The sequence below is a fragment of the Lethenteron reissneri genome, chromosome 20 (genome assembly GCF_015708825.2).
Source record: "Lethenteron reissneri isolate LAM-NWPU_2019-01 chromosome 20, ASM1570882v1, whole genome shotgun sequence".
Classification (NCBI taxonomy): domain Eukaryota; kingdom Metazoa; phylum Chordata; class Hyperoartia; order Petromyzontiformes; family Petromyzontidae; genus Lethenteron; species Lethenteron reissneri.
The window spans coordinates 10,207,998-10,233,292 of record NC_083798.1 but is presented as its reverse complement, the minus strand read 5'-3'; the positions used below and the strand labels follow the sequence as shown (position 1 = coordinate 10,233,292).

Genomic DNA, 25,295 nt, shown 5'->3' with positions numbered 1-25,295 from the left:
GTATGCAGTGTTAATAAAACGTAGGAATAGGACTCGGCAATAGAATGAGGTGCGCACGAGCGAGGACTTGGGTGGGCTGCGTAGCATTTCTGAGTGGCACATTCACGGCCGCGCTCCCTAAGCGCGGTTTGCCAGAACGCTGAAGTGCGAACGTCCGTCTTAAAAAATATGCCTCTGTTTATTAATTTCAATAGTTCATTTCATTTAACACTCAGTTAAATGAAGTTACTTCATTTAACTAAGTGCGAGGGTAAACGATAGAGCTTGGCATTTTTTGCATGTGATAAAAATCAGACAAATTATTTTATTCAACACGCCGGCTTTCGCGACCAATATTGTGTGACCCAAAAACACATCACTTTATCATTTCGTTAAACAGTTAAGAGTGTGCCGAGGTGACACAGTGGCTATAACACGTAGCCCACACAAATTCAAATCAGTCGTCAACTCATCCCACCATTCCTTTGGGAGGGGTTGATAAGTTGCCAATTGCTTACTAGGACTAGGACGTCAACATTGTTTGTCTTATGGATAGAATCACCCCCCCCGACAATAACAGACTCCCCCCCACACCAATAACAATATGGAATTCTCCAACCCCATCTCAGGGCTGTAAACAAGGAATTCAATTCCACCCATGCTCATGTGAGCAGGAAACCAATTTGTGTTTTTAAAAGCCACGGGGGGCTACGAGCCACAGAGGTTGGTAGTGCCGGTGTGTCAGCCGAGCCCAACAGGGGCACTCTGTGCACCCCCCGGTGTCCACACGCAGGAGACTCCGGCAGGGTCGCGCATGCGTTACCTTCACCCCACCAAGGGGCTCGACCACCACTTGGCGGTGGCGGCTCACGCCCCCCGGACTCGCGCTCAATAATTTACAAACACGAGCCGGGGTTTGTTTGACAAATGCAGCCATGTGCCCGCGTGGCTCCGGCGCGTCCGCCACGGGGTAATGAACAGCTGTTAACTGCTACCTGCACACGCGATATCTCCAGGGTAAATTTCTGAGGATGCGAACGGAGTTATTTTTACATCTAAATAATCCTGGCGGCTTGGGAGAACACGCCGGTATGAGGACGCGCACTCACGCGCGCGTAAGCTCACGCGCGCGCTCGCGAGCACGCACCTCTCTCGCTGGCGTCGTCCACCAGGATGACCTCGCGCAGGAGGTGAGCGGGTGAGCGGTTGATGACGCTGTGAACCGTGCGCAGCAGGGTGCTCCAGGCCTCGTTGTGAAACACGATCACCACGCTGGTCTGCGGGAGCCCGTCCGCGTACACCTTGGTCTTGCAGCTGCAGGGAGAGAGGGGGCGCGGCGGGGGGGGGGGGCGGTCAAGGACGGCGGAGTATTTAGTATTTATTTCTGAACCAGCTGGACGCTCCCCGTCGCCGCTGCTCCGCACGAAAGCCGCGCCGTCGTCACCCCGCTGTGCCGCGACGGTGTTGTTCGCGCCGTTCACGCCGAGAAGCTCCCTGGGGCAGCGTCTCCAACCCGAGTCGACGCGGTGGCTACGAATAAATGCCCGCCGCGCCACCGAAGCTAAACCGAGTTGGTTTTGTCGAGAGTCTAAACTACGCGAGCGTGGGGGATCTTTCCGACTGCACGCCGCGCACTCCAAGTTTCGCCACATGCGCCGTGGCATTCTGCCTGCTCAGGGCAACTTTCAATGAAACTCGTGTCTTTTGATCTGTCACTGAAGAGCCCTGGGCCATCAACCCGTGGAATCAGTGGTGCATCTTGTATGCACGCTTAACAAATTACTTGAGAGCCAATTACAATTCGGTTCGCAAGAGCGTAGTTTCTCGGCACGGCTTTCCCCGGTGGCACACGAACACTCACTTTAATGGCACCCCACGGTCGCACAAACAAGAATCATCGCTAACAGCATCACCTGTCCGACAGAGTGAACAATCCAAACACATTTTCAAATAAAGCGCACAACGTTAGTGTGCGTGGCAGTCAACCAGACAAAGGGAGAGTGCAAAGACCACGCGGCGGTGCGCAAGGGCGGAGAGACACGCGCAGGGAGCAGATTTTTGCAGCCTTGCTGTCCACGATATTGAACGTGCGACGACAAAGCAGCCAGACGCGGGCAATGGAGCAACTCCTTCACGTGCAGCGTCTCCCACCGGCATGCACGCACACGCCACTCACTTGAGGAATGAGGGCGGGGGGGGGGGCTGCAAAGGCTGGGGGAGGGGAGGTGTGATCGCACACACTCCGACCTCTTCCACGAAGGTCACATCACGCTTTCCCTCTGGGCACAGGAGATCACTCCGCACATTTCTATTAGCGCTCGTGCAGGTTTAATTACGCCGATGAGCGTGCTCGCGCCGCCCAAACAAAGACGCAGCGTTTGAATGCAGAGAGGACTCAACGTTCTCGGTGGGTTTATTGACGCATCGGCAAAAAAATTCAATCTTGGCCCTTTTTGTTTGATAAATAAATGATCGCGATTAGGGAGTTAAAAAAAAAACCTTGTAAATAATTAACATTTCAAACATGATCCGTCACTGGAGACCGATTTAATTAGTTCAAAGGTCCGGCGAGCCAGCGACCGGGGAGAGAGCGATGTGCGAGTCGCCGCTGATCTCCCGCACCTCTCCATCAGCGCCAGCACAACATCAATACTTCCATTCTGTGAGAGTTACCTCCCCCCCCCCAGCCAGCGTCCCACCCATCACGGTGGCCTCGCTCACCCCCCCGCCCCCCCCACCCCACGGGAGGCCGGCAGTGACGTACGGACTCCCACGGCAGCCCCTTGTGAGCCGTTATCTACCAGATTGGAGCGTCTCAATTGAGCCGGCAGGAGGAGGAGAGAATGAACGGGCACGACTGTAACGTACGGCAGGACGGGCAGAGCATCTTGGAATTAGCGACCAGATGGCAGGCGACCGGGTCCCCACATCCGTAATGACAACCAGACGGCGCTGCGGAAATCATCGTAGATGCCCGTTGTCTTCGCGTAACGCACAAAGCAGCCAACGCAGTTTCCATTTAATATTTAATTTATATTTGTGTGAGGCCACTTAACGATCGGTCCAAATTATCCTCATGTTGGCCGCCGACATATCCGTGTGCAATTTCCTTCGTGGCTCTAACTACGGTACACGCGCACGTACGTACACACTGTTGCGCAGAGCCGAAGATCAGAGATCCCCTCCAACCCCCCCCCACCGCCTCCGTATGATGGCCTTTAACAAAATGCCGGCAAGTACTGTTAGTGGGCGCCAATTAAAAACCCGCACGGTGCACGAGGCGGTGGAGTGGCCCTCACCACACCCGGCGGGGTGCAGGGTGAGGCACCTCGCCAACAACTTACCCGAGGCCGAGTCGGCCAACATTCGCGCGTGCGCCTAGCACGAGGCCTGGTGCTCCTAGCACGAGGCCCGGTGCTCGCACACCTACCGGGTCGCGGGGCGCCCTGGCGGGCCCCACGCCAGTTAATTGATTTGCATGATCGGCCGTCTCGTGTTCGCGAGCGGCGCGTGTGCCCGTCGCGCATGTAAACATGCGCGTGGTTAATGAGGCGGCCCGGCACCCTGTCCGGATGTGTTAGGCACCGCAGGAGATGTAATGAGGACGCGGGCGCGCACCGAGGCCTTAAAAAAAAAACTGCCTGTGCCGCCTGCACGCGGAGCGGCAATTTTATCAATTTCACACCCAGGGAAGCACTTGTCGGGGGGAAGATGTGTGTTTATGATCAGAGTTTGGTGCGGTTGGTTCTTTCTTTTATTATCCGTTACATAATAGTCAACAAAATGAGACTAATTATTTTGTAAATACCAGGCATATTTGTGACACCGTTTGCCGCAAGCGCGTTGCCGCTCCCAAACCCGCCACCGCCCGCGTGCGCACGGACGCGGAACTCGTGCGGCAAAAAAGCTGCCAAAAGCAAAGCACTCTCCGCAGAGCGCCGACCGGTATGTTTATCAGCTGCCACGGAGGAGCGCGATGGCCCCCCAGAGAAAAGGGCTACAATCTCATCTCGTGCTTATTACATCTCTCACTGGTCGGCGCGGAAAGTTCGAACAAGGCCACGGCGGTCACGCTGAGAAGCCAAATTGAATCGCCCGTGCCCTTCTCCCCCCACATCCACCCCCCCCCTCTCCCTCCGCCCGCGGGCCCCCGCGCACCCGGGCACCGCGAATCGTCGCACGTGCCAGCCGGCGTCGCGTTTCGGCAGCGACAGGCGCGGCCCTGCCACGCGTGGCATGGCTCCGGGGAGGGCCGAGAGAACCCAATTAGCCGCGCTCCCGGCACGCACGCACGCACGCGCGCACGCACGCACGCTCACCGTGACCCCGAGCCAGCTCATTAGGTGCCGTGACATCTGCCAGCCGAGGGGCCCCGGCTGGATCGTGACGTGTGGATCCGAGAAGTCTCGTTCGCTTCGCCTCTGCGCAGGTGTTTTCCCACCGGACCCTGAATCGTCGAGATGCCCCCCGCACCGACTTCAGCAGCGTTAGCCACCATCAGGAGCGGGCGGCTTGTGAGGTTTTTTTGTTTCTCTTTCCTTTTTCCACTTCGGTGTCTCGTGCTATAACGTTCGGCATGTTATTGCTCGTGAATTATAAATGAACGAAAACACCGCGTCGCTCGGGAAGCGGGAGAACAACCACGCGCATGCGGTGGACGCGCGGCGGCCCGCATTGCGGTCACATGGCGCGGACGACATCGCGTTACAGAAGCGAAGCCGGAACCCTCGCGCAACGACGCAATTCTGCGGTAGTCGTTTTTTTTTTCCGACACGCACGGCGCGGCCTACCCGCCGGAGCAAACGGTCGGAGTCCCCGAGGCTGACAGAAGAAAGGAGGGAGCCCGTCCCTCGTCTTCTGCCGAGCTCAAGGTTGTCCACGGCCGCCTTTAATGTCGGCGCGTGGATGGAAACGTGCGGCCGTTACCGCCGTGAAAAAAGCCGCGCCGGCGACCCCCACAATGCCACAGTTTACGGACGTTACTGACGTTACAGAAGTTATGGACGTTAGAGACGTCGCAGACGGTACAGAGGTTACGGGCGCTACAGAGGTTACGTATGTTGGACCTTAAAGAGGTGACAGACGTTATGGACATTGCAGAGGTTACGGACGTTAGAGACTTTATAGACGTTACGGATGTTGTGGACCTTACAAATGTTACATATATTACAGAGGTTACAGACGTTAGAGGTTTCAGACGTTGCAAACGTAATTCCACGGCTGCATGAAGACCCCTTCACGTCGTGTTGGCCCGTGGGGGTTGTTTGACCATATTTCACCTGCGCTTTTCAATGTAGGGTTGGTCATGGCGGTAGGGAGGGGGGCGGGGCGGTGGTTCAGGGGGCATCAGGATCTGTTCAGATATCATCACTCAGGAGTTGAAAAAATGTTGCTGGGTTCGTGGCGCGGTGCGCTAACCGCTGTGCCGCCGCTCCCCCCACCTCTGTCAAAAGGTCAACCGCAATGTAAGTGAGCAAAATTGCCGAACGAGAAAAAAAAATTTAATGGCCGTGGCGCTGCGTTCGTGTACTGCGGTCACTTCATAACCCAAAGCACTCACGTTCTTTCCGAAAACAGTTGACATTAAATTCACCGTTGATAATGCTCCAATGTGAGCAAATCGTGGGGTTCGGTGATTACCTGGCCCAGTTGTTAACGGGAAACGCGGCGTTTGCAATCAGCTCACGGGCGTCCCCGCGGCCGGTAATGCATTTCAATGATGGGACCTCCGGATAAAACCCAGATCGATGAACTTAGATACGATATTGAGTTTTTCAGTTTGATATCGATCTTGGAACCTTGCGATTCCCAGACTTAATTTAAATCAAATTTGGTGTCTGCCGAGAACACAGACCATGTCAGGGAGTTATTTTCACCATTACTCTGTTGTTTGGGGAGAAAATAACAATTTCTCATGTACTTTTAGAGAAGAAAAGTCTGTTTTGAGAGTTCTGATGAGGTGAGGCTGCACCAATGCAGGTGAGATGAGAGTAATGGCCAGGCTGCTATGAGGATCAGTCGGGTCACCTTCACCCATACAATCACTTACAACCCTTTGTTTATAGATGTTTGACCATACTTCACCACACTGGTCATGGCAGGTTGGAGAAGAGAGCACATCCAGGAATGGTTCTGATAGTGATCATCACCGGTGTTAGCCGAGGCCGGCAATCGATACTCAAGCCACTCGATTTAGAGTCCAGTGCCCCAACTGCTGCGCCACCACTCCATCACACTTTTCCCAAACGGCAAACAAATACGGGAATGGCTAACTTATTAAAAAAATTAAATATGATGGCAGCTCTCTACCGGTGTGGAGGAGAGGTCCCAGATGAAATTTAAATCAGTTACGAGACTATAAGGGTGAGTGGTGTTGATTGGTTAGGAGCGGTTGTGAGTGGTTGTAAGGGCGCCACGGTGGTGAGATGTTAACTACCTCGCCTGGTCGAGGGTTTGATCCCGACGCTGATGCCTGTATATTTAGAGTTTGCATGTTCTCTCCATGGTCGCATGACATTTTTTCCGGGTCCTCCGGTTTTTCCCTCCACATTTAGAATGAACATGCGTTTAGAGTATTTGGCTGCTGTACATTTCCACGCGATAAGCCACTTCGTTGAGCTATCATTTTTGACAGCCAGGCTGCTATATAGCTAAGTGGCCCTTACCTGGTAAAATAAAATTAATGAAGTAAAATAGTATTGTTTTTGTAAGAGTGGTAGTGAGTGGTTGTGAGTGGTAGTGAGTGGTAGTGAGTGATAGTGAGTGGTTGTGAGTGGTAGTGAGTGGTTGTGAGTGGTAGTGAGTGGTTGTGAGTGGTAGTGAGTGGTTGTGAGTGGTAGTGAGTGGTAGTGAGTGGTTGTAAGAGTGGTAGTGAGTGGCAGTGAGTGGTTGTAAGAGTGGTAGTGAGTGGTAGTGAGTGGTTGTAAGAGTGGTAGTGAGTGGTAGTGAGTGGTAGTGAGTGGTTGTAAGAGTGGTAGTGAGTGGTAGTGAGTGGTTGTAAGAGTGGTAGTGAGTGGCAGTGAGTGGCAGTGAGTGGCAGTGAGTGGTAGTGAGTGGTAGTGAGTGGTTGTGAGTGGTTGTGAGTGGTAGTGAGTGGTTGTAAGAGTGGCAGTGAGTGGCAGTGAGTGGCAGTGAGTGGCAGTGAGTGGTTGTGAGTGGTAGTGAGTGGCAGTGAGTGGTAGTGAGTGGTTGTGAGTGGTAGTGAGTGGTTGTAAGAGTGGTTGTGAGTGGTTGTGAGTGGTTGTGAGTGGTAGTGAGTGGTTGTAAGAGTGGTTGTGAGTGGTAGTGAGTGGTAGTGAGTGGTAGTGAGTGGTAGTAAGAGTGGTAGTGAGTGGTTGTGAGTGGTAGTGAGTGGTTGTGAGTGGTAGTGAGTGGTAGTGAGTGGTTGTGAGTGGTAGTGAGTGGTTGTAAGAGTGGTTGTGAGTGGTAGTGAGTGGTAGTGAGTGGTTGTAAGAGTGGTAGTGAGTGGTAGTGAGTGGTAGTGAGTGGTAGTGAGTGGTAGTAAGAGTGGTAGTGAGTGGTAGTGAGTGGTTGTAAGAGTGGTAGTGAGTGGTAGTGAGTGGTTGTAAGAGTGGCAGTGAGTGGCAGTGAGTGGCAGTGAGTGGTAGTGAGTGGTAGTGAGTGGTAGTGAGTGGTTGTGAGTGGTAGTGAGTGGTAGTGAGTGGTTGTAAGAGTGGTAGTGAGTGGCAGTGAGTGGCAGTGAGTGGCAGTGAGTGGTTGTGAGTGGTTGTGAGTGCTAGTGAGTGGTAGTGAGTGGTAGTGAGTGGTTGTGAGTGGTAGTGAGTGGCAGTGAGTGGTAGTGAGTGGTAGTGAGTGGTTGTGAGGTGACGACAGGTGGCACGGACGGCTTCTGGAGCCAGCACGCCGCCTCTCCCCGGCACGCCGCCTCTCCCCGGCACGCCGCCTCTCCCTGGCGCGTGCGGTCGTGTCTGCCGGGCCCAGCAGGCGCAGCAGCGACGCTCCTTTAACTCTTAATACATCGCATTTACATTCGGTTTCGAGCAACCTTCGCATTAGTAAGAGTAAAGAAAAAAAAACCTTCAATTTAAATTCGCATTTAACTTCAGTCACACTTGCGGGATTTTTAATTTCCAGTCTTGTTTTTCACCCGTGAAATGCGGCTGAAAAGAAAACCCGGTGTTTAATAAAAAAGTGGGCGCGAGTGCAGGGAGTGGAGCCGCTTGCTCGCTCGGTCGGCGCACACCGCCCTCTCTCCTTCCAGGCGAGACACACCAGGTGTCACAGCCGTGCCGTTTAATTTTCATTTCGAACAAGAGAAGATGAGTCAAGAACTAAATATGAAAAGATGGACCGCGGGGAGGCGCGATGATTGCGGTTTTTACTTTGATACGTTCCTAATCTAAAAATCAAGATTGAAAAGTGAGAGCGAATGTTAAACGTGCGGCACGCGCGTGCAGCCCCGCGGATGGTGGAGCGACGCCCGCAGCTCGCAGGCTAGCCGCGTTCACGGGGCAGTCCATTGCGTGTCGCGGGTGAGAGCGGCAGGGAGAGCCGGCTCATCGATGTGTGCGGTTCACCCCCTCGCCGTTACCGAATCCAAGTGGTTTCTCCCAAGGGTATGACTTTACAACGCCGCCACCGCCTTCACCGCACATATTCTAAGCAATACCATTTTCCTACCCTTTACAATTTAACTTCAATCACATAAACCGGCGCATTACAAGCGTTACCGGCTCTTGTCAGCAGCTCGGCTCAAAATGACCTGAAAATGTCAGCGGTGAATGTACTACCCTCAGAGCCACACCTCTTACAACGAGCACCTTGGAGTGGATGAACGGCTGAATGATAAGGAAGCCGATGATTCTTAATGGCTATGTAAATAATGCAACTACCTGCCCGACGGGAATTATGGCTTTCTCCTTTCCAGAGCGCGAGCTCTGCAGGTCCGCACAATTACAATTTCATTACGGTTTACAATTAGCACCCGGTATCTGGTTAATTTAAAATATTCTTCACACAAATGTCAGCAACCTTCAAAGTGTTACAGCTTACTAATAAAGCATCTTTTCTTAATTTCTAATGGCTGATCCTTGACCAGAATTCTAATGTGCACTGCAAATCCGCTGTGAAACTGTTACAACGGGGGCGCACAGCTTGCCGTGAATTAGTCTTTTCACATTGGGCTACACACTGATTACATCCGCGCACATCATAATGGAGCCGCAGATTCGGCTTTTAAGGACAGGTCACAATCATATTAACGGCGCCACGATCATCCACAGCACACAAATGAGCCGACCGGTTTATATATATATTTTTTAAAAGCCTTCAATACATCTTTAGCCATGCAAAAAAGACCACCGCAGTTTCCTTTTAATGGCCTTAATTTATCCGGAAACTTTCCACTGCCGTTGCAAGCGTGAACAATAACCGAGCTTCACTCTTGCGGGCATTTAAGTTAAAATATTTTTTTTATATTTTATGAACTAAATTTTTTGTTAAAACCTCGACAACAACGATAAACCCGGTTTGTTCCACACAATATTCCCTCACGGCGTGAGGGATGTATCATTCTCACCGTGCCGGGCAGGCACACATCTGGGTGGGGGTGGGATGGCTTCGTCACGGCAGGCCAAGGGGAAAATCAAATGCCATATTTATTGCGGCCATTGATTTTTTATTACACGGCGGCAGGGTCATTTGTCTGCCTTATTGACACAAGCACTATCGACGTCTCTGTCTCCTGCTTGGCTTAGCACCACTCTTGCCCGCGGGCGGTCCGCGGGCAAGCCACGTGCTCGGCGAGGGCCGCGTCGCCGTCCCCGCCGACGCGCCGCGGCCCCTTTTGTGCCAACCGTGCTAGACCGGCCATGAATAAAAGATGCGCGTGGCGATGAAGGTTGGAGATAACGGTCACGGAGAGGACGGTAGAGAGGACAGTTGCCGCCCCGGCTAAATGCTACGAGCGATGCGGCAACGCTCGGATCCATCGGCGCTCACAGTGCCAGAGATGGAAACTCCACATTCCTACGGCCAGGTCACCTTCGTTCATTATAATCATGAATCAAGAATAAGTAAGACCCTTTTGTCAATCCTGTGCTGGGTGAAGACGTAACCCTGTGTCGTGTCGATCTTAAGGGTTGTTTAACCATACTTCACCACGCTGGTTAGCGTGGATTGGTAACAGCGGGGGGACCGTTTCAGAGATCATGCACCATTGATGTTAACCGTGGCCGGGAATCGAACTCGGGTCACCAGGTTTAACAGCACAGTGCACACACCGTTGCACCACTGCTATCCCCATGACAGGGAATATTTTCAGACAGAAGAAATGAGTCGGCTGAAATGTCGAAATGCTTCTCTCCCTTTCGGTGACAGTAAAAAAAAAGAGTGTCATTTTTTTTTTACTGTGTAATCCCAAGTGAGTCATTTGCAGTCGTGATATTTACACACCACCCCGGCCGCCTTTGTCTCCCCAGTGGCGATGTTTTCACACCGCACCAGGCGAGTCGACCATTGGGAGGGGCCCAGGAACCGGTTCAATACATATTCGCCACTGTCATTCGTCGTGAGCGGGAATCGAACTCGGTTGGCCGGGTTCACTGAGCCGCCGTTACCAACACCGCCACTTAGCGCCGGAAACGCTGACTTTGGCTTGAGCACCACCAGCACAATCGCGCTGGTGACCCCAATACAGAGTGCTCAGCACACGCCACATGGCAGGCCCAGTGTGTATGCGATAGAGCCATTTAGGTTTGGCGATTTGGTGCTCGGTAACGATGAGGATTAGTGTCTCGGAATTAGATCGCAGCTGTCCCTGTAGTCCAGCAGCATGCCCTTTTTATTCGTCGTTGTTGTCCACACCCCACAGCTGACGGCACACGGCCGGTAGGTAGCCAGCCATGGGAAGGCTCTAGAGGACGCCGCTTAAAAGACGTTTGGGGTGAATCTGTCGAGGTGCGGCGACTTCGTGTGGGCGGCTAGGAATTACCGGAGCACGCTCGCGGACAGTGAAACACGCTCGCGGGCCGTGAAACACGGAGCGCTGTGACTGCCGCCACCACGGTGCGGGAGCTCTGTTGGGAGAAAACAAGGCCGTGTGTGCGGCTCCGTTGTTTGTCGGGAAAGAGATTTGAAAATATTATACTGACAAATACATCAATCCATAATATGGGTTTTTTGGGGTTAGCTCGCGTTAATATATAAATGTGTCGTTAAAGCCGCCGCCACCCGACACAGCCAATTAGTAAGGTTTGTCACGTAAATATAATCCACAACATTTACAATCTAAGTCGGTGTGATTGTAAATGTTGAGGATTTGCTCTCCAACACACCGGTGTGCTGTACTAGTAATGAATTGGCACGTTATATTTTCGTGAAAACCTTACGAGTTGGCTGTGTTGGGTGGTGGTGGGTTTAACAACACATTTATATTTTCATGATCTAATCCAACAATTCTTATATTATGGACGATATTGGCCACAAAAGCCTCCTACATGCTAAACTGAAACACATCAATACTGGCATGGATCTCTCATCTTGGCATGAAAAAGTTGTGGCAGCTGTGAGGGATTATTGAACACGCTCGTAGTGGGGTGGTGGGAAAACACTGCGCGATACCTACGCACAGGCCGTATATAAACACACAAGCGTCCGACAAGAAGTGCTTTATAGACACGCAGCGTGGTCGATCGCTACGCCGAAGCCTTATTAAACTAGACTCCGAACAAGAGCCCAAGCCAAACGCTGAAATGCATGGGGGGCAATTACCTTATAGATGGCTCACAAAAAACTAAAAACACGTTCGCTGCCTCTTCTCGGCAAAGTGCTAACTGACGTTGACATTCAAAGTCAAAATGTTCCAGAGGCTGCCAAGCTTGCTAAATGCAGAAACCCGCAGGACTTTCGCGGACAAAGGATGGCGATGAATTCATGAACTTGATGATTTCACACGGACATATTCATTTATCGTGTATGTATCTATATGCCGAACATTAATTACTATTCACCACCTCTCCCCGCCTCTCCCATATCACGCATGACGTCATAAACCCCTTGTCATCACCTCTGCCACGTCTCTTGACGTCATCGCGCCCTCTGATCCGCGCCTCACCCGTGTCACCCGTGTCACGTGATGTCATCAACACCCCCCCCCTCTCATCATCACCCCTGCGTCTCGTGACGTCGCCGCTCTCTCCTCACCACCTCACCCCAATCTGGCGTGACGTCTATACTCCTCCAAACACCCCAGCGCGTCTGACGTCATCAATGGCCTCCCCACCCTCAGCCCAATCTCGCATGACGTCATGCCGGTGCGTTACACACAGAGACAAAGACAAAGGTTCCCCGCATAGCCTTGAACAGACTGTTAGGGCAAGTGCTGTTAGCGAGTAGCACCTATGAAGGCCGGAACGTCACACGAGGGTGTGGGGTGGCCAGCACCACGCCTGAGCGTCTTTGTCTCCCCAGTCGCGATGCTTACACATCGCACCAGGGACTCATTTGAGGCCGAGTCGACCTAGGGGATGCCCATAACCGGTTCAGATAATCGTCACCGATGGTATTGGTGGCCATGAGCGCGCTAACCACTACACTACCTGCTACACTACCCGCATGCATGCACAAACAAGCGTATTTGTTACGGTACAAGGCGGAATTCACGGGCACCGCCGCCGTGACGAGCGACGGCGCAGCATCCTAACGGACTCAAGCGGGGTGCCGTCTAGCTGCGGCAGCGGCGGCGGAGGATCTAGTAACATTCACTTCGCGCGTTTGCCGCTTCTTTGACGTTCGCCAGAAGCCTTCTGAGAAATAAGATATCCACCACGTTTTGAGCGCTAATGCAAACTCATTTTTCATTTAAAGGCAGGACCTTTGGGGAAAAATTAACATCCAAACAGAATTTTCGGATCTTTAGTTTTTTCAATTAATCACCCGGCACGTGCCGCAATCCAGGACACAATTATAACAATTATAACAATCATCTACCCATTTAATTACCCTGCGTGAAGCATTCTCAACGTAATTAGGCGGAAGGTCCCAAACGACACGGCGCGATGAAGCGGGGAGGGGAATGCCGCCTGCCCACGTGCGAACGCAATTCCTTCTTCTTCTTCTGTAACGGATAAAAGTACCATTCGGGGTGTACCTGAGGAACCGGTGGCGGTGGCGCCAGTTCCTGCAGATGCCCACCATGCGCCTGCAGGCTCTCCGCCAGCGCCCACGTCGACGTCCAAGACGCACGCTCGGCCGGCGATTTGAAATGTGGGGGGTTCACGTGGGGGGGGGGGGGCCCGTCAAACAACCGCGGGAGCCGCCGCCGCCGCTCGGCATCCCGCCGGGGCGGTTCCTGAGCCAGCCGGGGTGGGGGGGGGGGCGCACGTGCCCCATCGCAGACTTCAGCCTCTCCGTCGGGATAGGGAGAGGGACCGTGAAGACGGCGAGCCGCACAAGAGCCCAAGCAGATGAGGGTTCCCTCTCTCGTTCTCTCTCTGTCATTCTCTATCTCTCGTTTTCTCTCTCTCTCTTGTTCTCTCTCTGTCATTCTCTGTCTCTCGTTCTTTCGTTCTCTCTCTGTCATTCTGTCTCTCGTTATTTCGTTCTCTCTCTGTCATTCTCTGTCTCTCATTCTCTCTCTCTCTCGTTCTCTCTCTCTGTCATTCTCTCTTTCTCGTTCTCTCTCTGTCATTCTCTGTCTCTCGTTCTTTCGTTCTCTCTCTGTCATTCTGTCTCTCGTTCTTTCGTTCTCTCTCTGTCATTCTCTGTCTCTCATTCTCTCTCTCTCGTTCTCTCTCTGTCATTCTCTCTCTCTCGTTCTCTCTCCCGAAATGAATCCGCTGTACAAACGCGACCGCTGTTGACTTTTCCCAGTACGGAACGCGTTTTTTTTTTTATTAAAATGCGAGTCTCCCTTGAGATTTAAACCTCTTGTCTTTGTAGGTGCTTACCTGCTCCGATATAAAGGTTTGCGTTTTTTAAAAATCTATCTTATTTCATTGACCTGAAAGGCATAATTCGACATCATCAGCCACAATCAATCTACTGCTGGATGAAGTCCCTCGTAATCCGCCGCCACACCTCAGGGGTGATGCAACCCTCCACACTAACACCTGCACACGTGAGCCGATTTCACGATAACATCATCAGTCAGTCTCCTAAATTGAACGAGATGGATTAAATAAACCCATCTGGGACGAGCAAAACATTGCATCGTGCGCAGAAGCGGACTGGGTCAAACGGATATCAAAACTGATTTGAATACCCGCATTGGTATACACGACGAGGTCCTTACGCGCTGCCGCCTCATCGTCCGAGCCTAGAAAAACGGCTTTGCGAGGAACACCAAGAGGCTCAGCCTGATCTGAGCGACCACGAGCATCGCACGCCGTGCCGCTTACTTGGGGGATAAAGCGGGCGGGCGTCATCGGCTTACGTTAAACGCCTGCGTGCTCACCAGCTTCACAAAACAGTGCGGCGTGAATTATTTATCTTGCCAACGTGCAGAGGCGATGTGGGAACGCGTTGCGAGCGAGATGCAGTGGTGTTGAGACATCAGGCTATTGTTCCAGCGTAAAGGAAGTCGTCATTAAATCATAACCGAGGCGCTGGAAACTGGCTCGTGTAAGAACGATCGCGATCGTGGCGATGATGGTTGTGGTAATGTTGACGACGGCGGTTGTGGTTATGATGACAATGATGATGTGTTGCTGCTTGTCATAATTATGTTGATAATAATGGCAATTATTTTTCGATTTAAAGCTTTCGTGACTGCAGGGATTCATATTCTTGGTTCTTTCGGTAAAGTCACGTAGAAGGGAAATAATAAAAATAAAACATAATAAAATAAAATTCTCACGACGTTTCGGCCACAACGCAAGCAGGACGGCTGCTTGCGTTGTGGCCGAAACGTCGTGAGAATTAAATTAAAATTTTTATTATTTTATTAGTTCCCTTCTACGTGACTTTACCGAAAGAACCAAGAAAAATGGCAAGTATGATTACGATGAGAATGCCACTGCTGGTGATGCTGATGATGATTGCGATTATGAGGATATTGACGACGATGATGATGCTGCTGCTGTTGCCGCTGCTGTTGATAATCATTTCAATGCTGCTGCTGCTGTTGATGATAATTATGATTTAATTGCTGACAAAGATGTTCTTGCTGCCGATGATTACTAAACAGAAGTCCCTCTCAACGTTCATGTTGGAGGATCAGGCTCAAAAGCCATTTCAACGGCACGCTACATTCCTGTGCATGCTGCAGTGCCCACTAGGACTGAAGCACACACAAACATGTACAACGCGTCAAGACAGCCAGGACCAGCGCAACCGGGCATGAGAGGTGCGCCGAGATAACCCCACGTAGACCCGAGTCGTCGGCTGACGCTACCGACACCTGGAAAAACACTGGGCAGCCTTTGCTCGCCGCCACGAGCTCACCCCGTTAGCCATGCACGTCGCGACATTTGCCCAACATTTAGAGCCCGAATTGAGGGCCACTCCCCACACAAGAGGGTAGGAGGTGAACAGCGGTATACGGAAGAGGGGTTACAGGAAGACGCGGGCCCTCAACAAATAAATGCACGAATGAACACGCACACAGCTCTCGCTCCCATCCTGTGGACGCGTTGCTAGGCTGCACGTCCCTCGCTGTCCCACAAAGAGCTTGGAGTTTCGCGATAGAAAACGAGGGGATCAGGGCGTGCCCCACCATGGCACGCGAGCGACAACGCCGCATTGGCGACGAGATTTCAACGTGCGGGGGCAGACATCACAGTGACGTCACCCGTTGTCGTCATCGTCACCATCCCCTTTACTGGAAGGGTCATGTGGCACGCCGGTCATGCTTTGGCCAATCGACTCTCTCCACCTTCCGGGGTCGACTGTGATCCACGACCTTGGCCAACCTCTGTCTTCCTCAACCTTTCCACTGGGCCCTGCAGGAAGATGCCTGAAAGTCCCTCTGGGTCCTCAATGCTGTCAGACCAGTCCTCCTTCTCTTTGCCGTTGCCAAAAGTGATTCTGGTACCCCGATCTTTATCGTCGCCTGGTGATGTCAAAGTGCCACAGAGGCACGACTGACAGTGATGGACTCGTTTGGGGGAGCCTGGGACGTACACTCGCACACACACAACGTAGGCATATTCTTGGTTCTTTCGGTAAAGTCACGTAGAAGGTTACTTTACCGAAAGAACCAAGAATATGAATCCCTGCAGTCACGAAAGCTTTAAATCGAAATACAACGTAGGCAGTTTCTATTTTGTGGGCTGCATCTTACGTTAAAAGAGGACCACAAATATACGTAAGCAAAATGCGGCGGATCACACTCCACGGAAGGAGTTAAAAGGCGCGCGATGCCGGAATCTTAACAGCCGTCATTCTCGGCACCCTGGGTCAGGACCCTCATTTCACAGCAGCGATCACTTCCCACTGCCTACGTCCCCACGAGCCCAGCCGTGCCGAGGCAGCAGCACCCGCAGAGCGCGGGACAAGCGCCGGCGAGCGATCGGCAACACAAAACAAAACATCATTCCCGATCTGGCCGAATCAGCAGTTGTTTTATATGGCCTGGCTCTCTCATGGGGAGGTTGTCCATTATCAAAGGGCCTCTGGGTTTTCCTTGGCAATCATGCATTTGTCTGCAACCAATCTACTTTTGTTTTGTTTGTTGTGTTCATTCGATTTGTTTCTTTTTTTATTACTCGAATGTTCCGCTAGTCACGTGTACATCTACTTATTTATTTGTATGCCCGTCCGCGAGCCACGTGCCGCGCGCGAGCGGGCCACTCACCCTTCGAGCCGCACGTCGGGCAGGGAGCGGTTGAGCGCGATGCGGTCGCTCGCCATGACGTTGAACTGATTGATTTTAAAGAGCTCCCTCATCCGCTCCTCCTGCGCCTTGGGGATGACCACCGGCTTCCCCATCTCGCCGGGGCCCTCGCGCGCCCTCGAGATCACACCTGGGACGACAGGAGACACGCGGTGGGGGGGGGGGGGCGCACCGCCGTCACAAAACGAGCGCGCACCCCGGCGTGCGGTTTTAGCGGCGCGCGACAGCGAGCAGCCGAGCCGGCGACGGCGCACGTCGCTCGGTAACAAGGACAACGACAACGACGACGACAACGCTTGCGAGAGCGGCCTCGGGGGTCCGGCGGCGTGTCGAGCGTTCCATCTTTCGAGCCGCTGTCACCACGAGCTCTCCTCGGAGTCTCCCCCACCCACCCCGTTGGCAAGGCTGTGTCACAAATATGGGTGGAGCGGTGGCACGGTGGTTAGCGCACTGCTCTCTACCAACCAGACACCTGAACCTGTCCTCGGCACTCCCCTTCATCAAGAAACACGAGTTCGATTCCCGCTCATGCACCTCCAGTTGGCTATGTACGGTGCGAAAGGAGTTCAGCATACATACATCAACCCACAGTAACCGGAATGGTGAAGTATGTATGTTGTAGCCAACCGTGCTCATTGGAGATGCAGATAGGATGGCCAAAAAATATCCCTCCATGACCGACACAGCACGAGGGGTCTATCATCCAGCGGTGCACCGACAAAGAGCTGTAAATAAAATTTCGTAACAGAATACATTTGCTGGGCACGTGAGTAATTAAACATAATTACGTGATTAATAACATCTGTGCGTGCTTTCAATATCGCTTTCTAAAAGGCAGGACACCCCCCACTTCGCACGAATGGCAGAATGTGCTCCACGTCAATGCTAGATTTTATCACTTCACGTTGAAGTTGGCCGTCATAGGTGGTCGCGACCACGCTCTGGTTAGTGTACAACGCGGAGCAGTGCATACATTATCAGAGTTATGTTTTTTGTTTGCATTATGACTGCAGGTATTGTGGTCTATGCAAACATGACTCCTTATAAAAAAGGTGTCAGTTTTGTTGCCAGATAGAAGGGTAAAAAACCAATTATCATATTTTTTTACTGGCAAATGAGATTACAATGGTGTAAATGCTTACCCCGAGCTCTCATACTCTGATGGTGCATTGTCTTTTGAGTTGTGCGCCTTTTGGCGTCATCTGGTCCAACCCATGTGAGACTAGGCTCTAAAAAAAGCTGTCTCGGGTGTGGACCAATCAACTTCAAGGACAGTGCATACATTATCAGAGTTATGTTTTTTATTTGCATTATGACTGCAGGTATTGTGGTCTATGCAAACATGACTCCTTATAAAAAAGGTGTCAGTTTTGTTGCCAGATAGAAGGGTAAAAAAACAATTATCATATTTTTTACTGACAAATGAGGTTACAATGGTGTAAATGCTTACCCCGAGCTCTCATACTCTGATGGTGCATTGTCTTTGAGTTGTGCGCCTTTTGGCGTGTCGGTGACCAACCGAACGAACAAACTGCGAGCCGCACAGACGACTGGCGGGTGGGCATGCACCGAGGGAAGAAGGCGTTGCGGCGTTATTGAGGAAGTTGTGTTTCTAGCGGCCATGTGGCTGCACGTTTTTCGCGAAGTTCATGATGTTCATTCGCAAACCGATTCGTGTATCTGGCTACTGGCCGCAATGCAAATCGGACGCTCCTCTTGCGAGCGCTTCCGTCCCAACTTGCCTTCACGTTCACACAAACTACAACACGGAAAAAACCATGCCTACGCATTCAATCTGTAAACACTCCGGGAAGAATTAAATTTATCCGGACGGAAGATTGGGTGAAGACCCCGGGGACCGGCCTAGGACACGCTGGCAGGACTATGTCGCTCGGCTGGCCTGGGGACACCTGGGAATTCCCCCAGGAAGAGCTAGAGTCTGTCGCCAGGGAAAGGAGGTCTGGACCGCCACTACTCAACATGCTGTCGCCGCGACCCTCACCAGGACAAGTGGACTGAGAAAGCATGAAAAATGCCAGGTAGAAAAACGTCATCTGCATATTTACAACTGCGTCGTTCGTGCTCGAGTTGGTGGCTCCAAGTTCTGGCGAACCGTTCGCTCGATTAGGCCGGTTTTCAAGAGCTCCCTCGTTTGCCCCTCCTGGGCCTGGTTTGGGGACGGCCACCGGCTACCCCATCATTTCCCTGGGGCACCTCGCGTCGCTAGGACGATCCAGAGTAACTCGGCTTCGCGTCACAATTTCCTTCACGCTGGATCACCTTCGTGAGATTCACACACGGGGCAACAGAGCTAATGCGGACACGCGCTGAACCTTAGTTGGGGAAGCGTTGAAAAGTAATCACCGGGCGGAATATCCCACGACTTTGACGGCCGTGTGTTGTGTACACAAGTGACGGCAAACACGGCGGTTGATTAATTTTCTCCGCGACCAATAAGATCGCTGGAGATCTCTTTGAGAGATCTGAACTCGGAAGACGAGGCAATTAGCACGGCAAACACCGCGTGTCACGGCGGGATGGTGGAGATGCCGCATTAGCGCTTCCGCAAATTGGTGCCGTGTGGACATTGCGAGCAAATATTAATCACACAAAAATGTACTGCAAATATATAAACACAGATTTAAATTGCTCAAACCATTACCGGAATTAGGAAGGGAAAAAAAGATAAAGATTATATCTGTTGTCTGAGATTACGTTTGGCGGAATTATGCTCAGGACGTTTAAAAAAAAATAAACTTTATCGGGAAACAATTTTCAAAAAGCGGCGAGAATCCCACCGCAAGCTCTTAGGGATTAAATAAAAACGATTTCACATCCAGTGCGGAGCGTCAGATGTCCAATCTGTCCACCCTGCCCCAGCCTGCTCCACACAGCACAGGCAAGGGCCTCAAAGCTCACAACCTGCAACCTGCCGTAACCCCTCGCTCCTCGCATCCACCTGCCCCCCCCCCCCGCGCCCCCCCCCCAATCACGCCCACTTGCCCCCCCTCACGCTCACCTACCGCACCCCCCCATTTCCCACCTGCCCGGCCAAAGCGTCCCTCCCTGGTGGGTTCCACCTGATCGTTGAGTGGTGCTGTACATGCACCACTGCAGTATGCGCGCGTAAGCTGCGGGGTTATTGATGCCGCATTTTTGCACCCTTAACATTTACCCCGGGCTGAGAACAAGTGCCGATTGTTTTCGTCATAGTTTACCCGTGGTGAAATTGCTGTACTCAACAAAAGCTTCATTATTTGCGTGTGAGGTCATTAGTGGAAGGAAAAAAAATGAACGTCGAGAAAAAATGCAAATGTGAGCGTACTAATTTCACCGGCACTGTAATTATTTGTGGGGAAAAATGTAGCCGCACACTGTTATAAAATGGCAAGCAACGTGCATGATGGGTCTATATGTGATGGATACGTGCTGTGTGTGTGTGACTGTGTATTTCTACGTGTTTCTCTGTATTTTGGAGAGCGATGCTGCAGTGGTGAGCGTACTGCGCTATGAATTCGATTCCCACTCATGGCCAACATCAATGACGAATACTGTATCTGAACCAGTCCTGAGCCCCCCCCCCCCCCCCCTTCCAGGTCGAATCAGCCTTAAACGAGTACTTGGAGTGATATGTAAACATTAGCACTCGGGGAGACAAAGGTGGCCGAGTGTGGTGTTGACCACCCACCCAGTTTGCCGTCCCGGCTTTCGCAGCTGCTCGTCAAAAGCACATTGCCCCAACACTCTGTCAAAAGCTATTGTCTTTGTTTTTATGTAAATTTGTGTCAGTGGTGGTTCATTCATTGAGCACAGCTGTGATCTCTGGGATAATTTACCAGCCACGCCACACATCGCCGGTGCCAAGTGATATTTTAACGTGTCATGGGTCTCCCCAAGGTCAACTCGGCCTTAAATGAGTACTTGGTGTCAAAAACATCAGGGCTGGCCATACCTTTTTACGTGGCATACATGTCTTCATAGGAGCTCGCCAACTGAACTTGCAGTCCGCAAGACTAAACGATGACTCAATGTGTTGCGTGTGCCTGCATGTGCACGGCATGTGGACGTAACGATCCACTGCTAACGCAGCCGCAGCTGCTGGCAGCACAATGACTTTCGCCCTTTCACCTACGCAGTGAGACAGGTCAATAGCGGCAAGGCCTAACCCTAATCATATTTCTTTAAAAAATGTAATTCACTACCGAGCAACCACGGTTGCGTGCACACATTCTGCACTCCCAGGCCTGCGAACGCGACCTTTGACTGCGCGACCCCGAAACCCACGGCGTGCCGCGTGGCTCCCGCGGTCGGGGTCATCCTCGCGGGGACCCCGTCGCAACGGGCCAGGGGGGGGCGGGGGTAGGGGGGCAGCCAAGCGAGGGATCGTCACTCACCCGCCTTCACTCCGCTTCATTCCGCGCCGCAGCACAGCAGCCGGCCCTCTCTTTGATAATTGCCATTGATTGTGATAATCTACAGCCAAAATAATCCTTTGTTTTTCTATTTATCGATTGTTCGCTACAGCGGTGATATATGTAAGGAATTAAGAGCGCCATGCGAGGGTCAACGCTCCGCCATGTGTCCTGCGCGCACGTGCGACGTGACACGTGCCGTCTCCCAAGATGCGTCGCCAACTCTCGTCGCGCACGCTCCGTCAGTGGTGCCGGGAAGTGTGAAATGGGATGATATTAAAAGAGAGTGGTCTCGCACTCACACTTGTTAAAGTAACACCTTGCATCAACACGCTTATTTTATTGCAACGCGGAGACGGAGTCATCTTATTACGCGAGTGTAACGCACGTTCATTCCGCTACAGGGGCGTGAAGGAGAGTTCAGATTGGAGCGCTCACGATGGTTACGTGCGTTTTCTTAGTGGCCGCGAAAAGTCAGGTGCGTTAATTCACGCGGAAATTAGCAGAAATCGTGGCCAATAAACGTGGCTTGTGAAATACACGCAAAACTTGTATGTATGTATGTTGAACCTCTTTCGTACCGTACGTAGCCAACCGTACTAATTGAAGCCAGTGCAGCTAGCAGCTTTAGATATAGGAGTACGTACACAAAGACAAAGACTGTTAGGACAAGTGCTGTTAGCCAGAGCCTATGAAGGCCGGGATGGCAGACGAGGTGGGTTGCTAGCACCACGCCCGGCCGCCTTCGTCTCCACAGTGTAGATGTATACACGCCACACCAGTTACTCCTTTGAGGCCGAGTTGACCTAGGCGAGGCACAGCACCGGATCAAACATTCGTCACTTGTGTCGGGCATGAGCGGAAATCGAACTTGGATCGCCGGGTTTCGTAGTGGAGCGCACTTTCCACTCTGCCACGGCTTCTGCTATGTGTGTGTGTACATGAATAGACAAAAAGAGAAAGATCGCCCGTATAGCTTGAACAGACTGTTGGAGCAAGTGCTGTTAGTAAGCAACTATGAAGGACGACACGCCACACAAGGCAATGGGTGGCCAGCACCACGCTCCGGCTGCCTCTGTCTCTCAAGTGGCAATGTTTACACGCCGCACAAGGTACTTATAATATGAGGCCGAGTCGACCTAGCGGAGGTCCGTGACTGCTTCAAATATTCGTCACCAATGTAGGTCGTGAATGGGAATGGAATCTGGCGGCGGGGAGGGGGTTTGGGGGTGGGGGCGAGCGACAACATTTGAAAACACGACTCTCATACTAAACACATGCACCACAGGCGCACACTTGACTTTCTTTTCAAAGCCACTGACCGCTAAACACGGGGGTATTTTTCTCCATCTCACATTAATATACTCGAGAATGGAGATTTCCTCAGGAGCGATCGTAACGTTGGGCGACCTTTTGCTTCAGCGTGTCATACAGACAAAACAAACAAGACAAGACCCTTCTGCACGTGTGCACGCTTTCGCCCTCCGGAAGACACACACTTGCACTCGATAAAACCACTCCGTAATTGGCAGGCATTTGTGTCCATGGAAAATGCGGGGGATTAGCCGGAGATTGTTTATTGCCGGGGCCCTCTCGTCGTGGCAAGGGCCGCGGAGCGTGCACATACAGGCGTGTGCATGCGCGCGTGTGCACGAATGTGCGCGCGTGCTCGCGCACATTCGTGCACACGCGCGTTGTAAACACTCGCCCCCTGGCGATATCATAGGAGCTACGGAGACGACGTGTTTCATCTCCTCCCGCGCCGCGTTTGCGCCGAGTCAACCAAGCGACAAGCGTGCATGCTGGGCCAGCAGCGGTCATGCTTTACGTCAGGAGTTGTTACTTAAATTGTATTATTACTCGAGCAGGTTAATGAAACCCAAATTAACGTAATGTAACGCGGCCATACAATAGCACGCACATCTACGCCCCCCCCCCCACTTTCATAGGAAACGTGCCATCGATTTACAGGTCTCTTCGCAGGCCCAGAAACATATAGAAAGCGTTCATCATATTTTGCTTGAACATCCGTTCCCCAAGACAACCACCGAGCGGGCATCCCGGAAGGGCTGTCGCATTTCTGCCGAGTCGTTCTCTCTCTCTCCCGCGCGAGTGAGCGTGAGCTCTGCCGAGTGAGAGGAGGGCGGCGCCTTCCGTGCCGTACTTCACGGCAATTTATGCTTTCGAACGCGACGGCTAAAAAGGAACATCACCGCATCAGCACTGAAAACGCCGAATAGTGTCATTAAATCATTCCGCGAGGCGCGTAATCTTTGGAAGCTCTGGAGAAATGAAACGCTCGGGCTACATCCATTATTCAATTAGCATCCAAATTAGCCTGGGACAAAAAACGCCCATCACCTGCCCCTGGTTCAATGGGAAATCTAATGAGAAAGTGATGTCCGAAATGGCCCCTTCCTAAATAATGCCACTAGAGTGTAAAGCTTACATTCCCAGTTCTACAGATTACATCCATTCGGAATGACTGCTCCATTTATATACTCGGCGTGCCTCCTTCTCTGCTGTGCCAGCGTGTATTAAGGGCGGGAAAAAAACATACAACGGAAATGAAGAAATAATGGTTTATAGAGGATTTTGTTTGCCTCTCTCCCTGCATCATAACCGAAGCTCTGGAGCCCTGTGCAGAGCGTCGTAACTCCACCGTTCTCTCAACTTAGCACTGAGCGGGAGAGAAGCCACTCGATCCTTCGGCACACCATGAAGCCAAGACGTTTAATTAGCGGTAAACAGGAGTCTGCCGTGAAGGGTGCGTGCCACCGTCATGTTATTCCTGCGAATATAAGAGTAATCCATGGGGCTCTATGAAAGATTGATCTTATTGAAGAATTCATATTAAGGTCACTGCCCTTACCGGGGATACACTGTGGTATATTACAACAATAATAATGATTTACAGGCCTTCATCAATCCACTGTTGAATGAAGACCTCCCCCCATGCCCTGTCAATCACGGGGGGGGGGGGGATGTTTGATCGTACTCCACCTTACCGGTGGTGAAGATATTACTGTAATGGAGGTTTTAATTTAAAATTAAAATAAATGTACGTATATGAACACTGCCAGAGCGGGCAGGTGCACATTTTCAATTCCGTTTAACACGACGACCCCATCCAGCAGTGGATTGGCAGAGGGCTGCTGTACAGGCGCACGTGGTGCGCTGCAAAAGTGGTAGACAGCGGGCGGGCGCTATTATATCCGCGTGTTTTCATCCCAGCTCGGCGAGGGCAAGATTGTTGTTTACGGATCGAGTGATTGCCGAATGCCGCGTGCCGTCCGTGATGGCCATTACCTTGAGTGCTCGACCACTGCTGGGTATTAACGCTGCTTCCTCCACGCTAATCATGAATTAGTGCCCCAAGGCCACTTAGCTGCATGTGCATGCGGGGCTCCAATCATTTGACTTTGCTTTTAATTTAAAACTTAGCTGGCTTCGCTGCTTAAGTAATTAGAAAAGAAAAACATCGTCGCCCCACCTCGAGCCTAAACGCTGGAAGTGAAGTTTTAAAAATCCAAACGCAACAACTCGCACGGGCGAAACGCGACACAGATTGTGCCATAACCACCGTGACCTCCATCTCGCCAAAGGTCATTGAATTTGTACCCAGCGACGTTACTTTAAAGTATGGCAGGACACCTGAGATATAACACCAGGGGCTTCAGATAGGCTGAGGCAACACAGGGGATTGCGGAGGTGGCAATTTCAATTTACACTCCCATCCACCTTTGCACCGCGCAAACCAGACCTTTTAGGCACCATCACACCTGTCTCCGTCTGGCGTGGTGCGTCGCACGCACGCGCACGCGTAATCGCCAACAGCAAGCAACGCGGCTTGGGGGAAAACTAAATGTACCCAAGCCTTGCGGCGAGCAGAACGCGGGGGCTCTGTAGGCTGCCGGGAGCCCGCTCCAAGCCTCCGCAGGCCCCCGCGACCGCCCTACCGGCAGCAAACTCGCAAATCATGTGTGGGGCGCAGCCCAAGATACGCGCCGATGCCGAGCCTGGTGTAATTTATGGCGGCGTTGGCGAGCGACCTTCGGAGAGATTTCGTTTTGGCAATTTTAACGAAATTGCTTGAAAAACATTAAAACTCG

At 52.0% G+C, this 25,295-nt stretch overlaps 1 protein-coding gene across 2 annotated transcripts in view; it reads right to left on the bottom strand.

The window, feature by feature from the left end:
- Positions 1–25,295, bottom strand: part of LOC133344731 (polypeptide N-acetylgalactosaminyltransferase 13) — a 75,921-nt gene that overhangs the window by 23,760 nt on the left and 26,866 nt on the right. For both annotated transcript variants that reach the window (XM_061554837.1, XM_061554836.1), the window contains exons 3-4: positions 16,733–16,901; positions 1,127–1,293 (exon numbers count right to left, since the gene is read on the bottom strand). In XM_061554837.1, the coding sequence (XP_061410821.1) occupies positions 1,127–1,293; positions 16,733–16,901 (336 nt within the window). The remainder of the gene's footprint in view (positions 1–1,126; positions 1,294–16,732; positions 16,902–25,295) is intronic.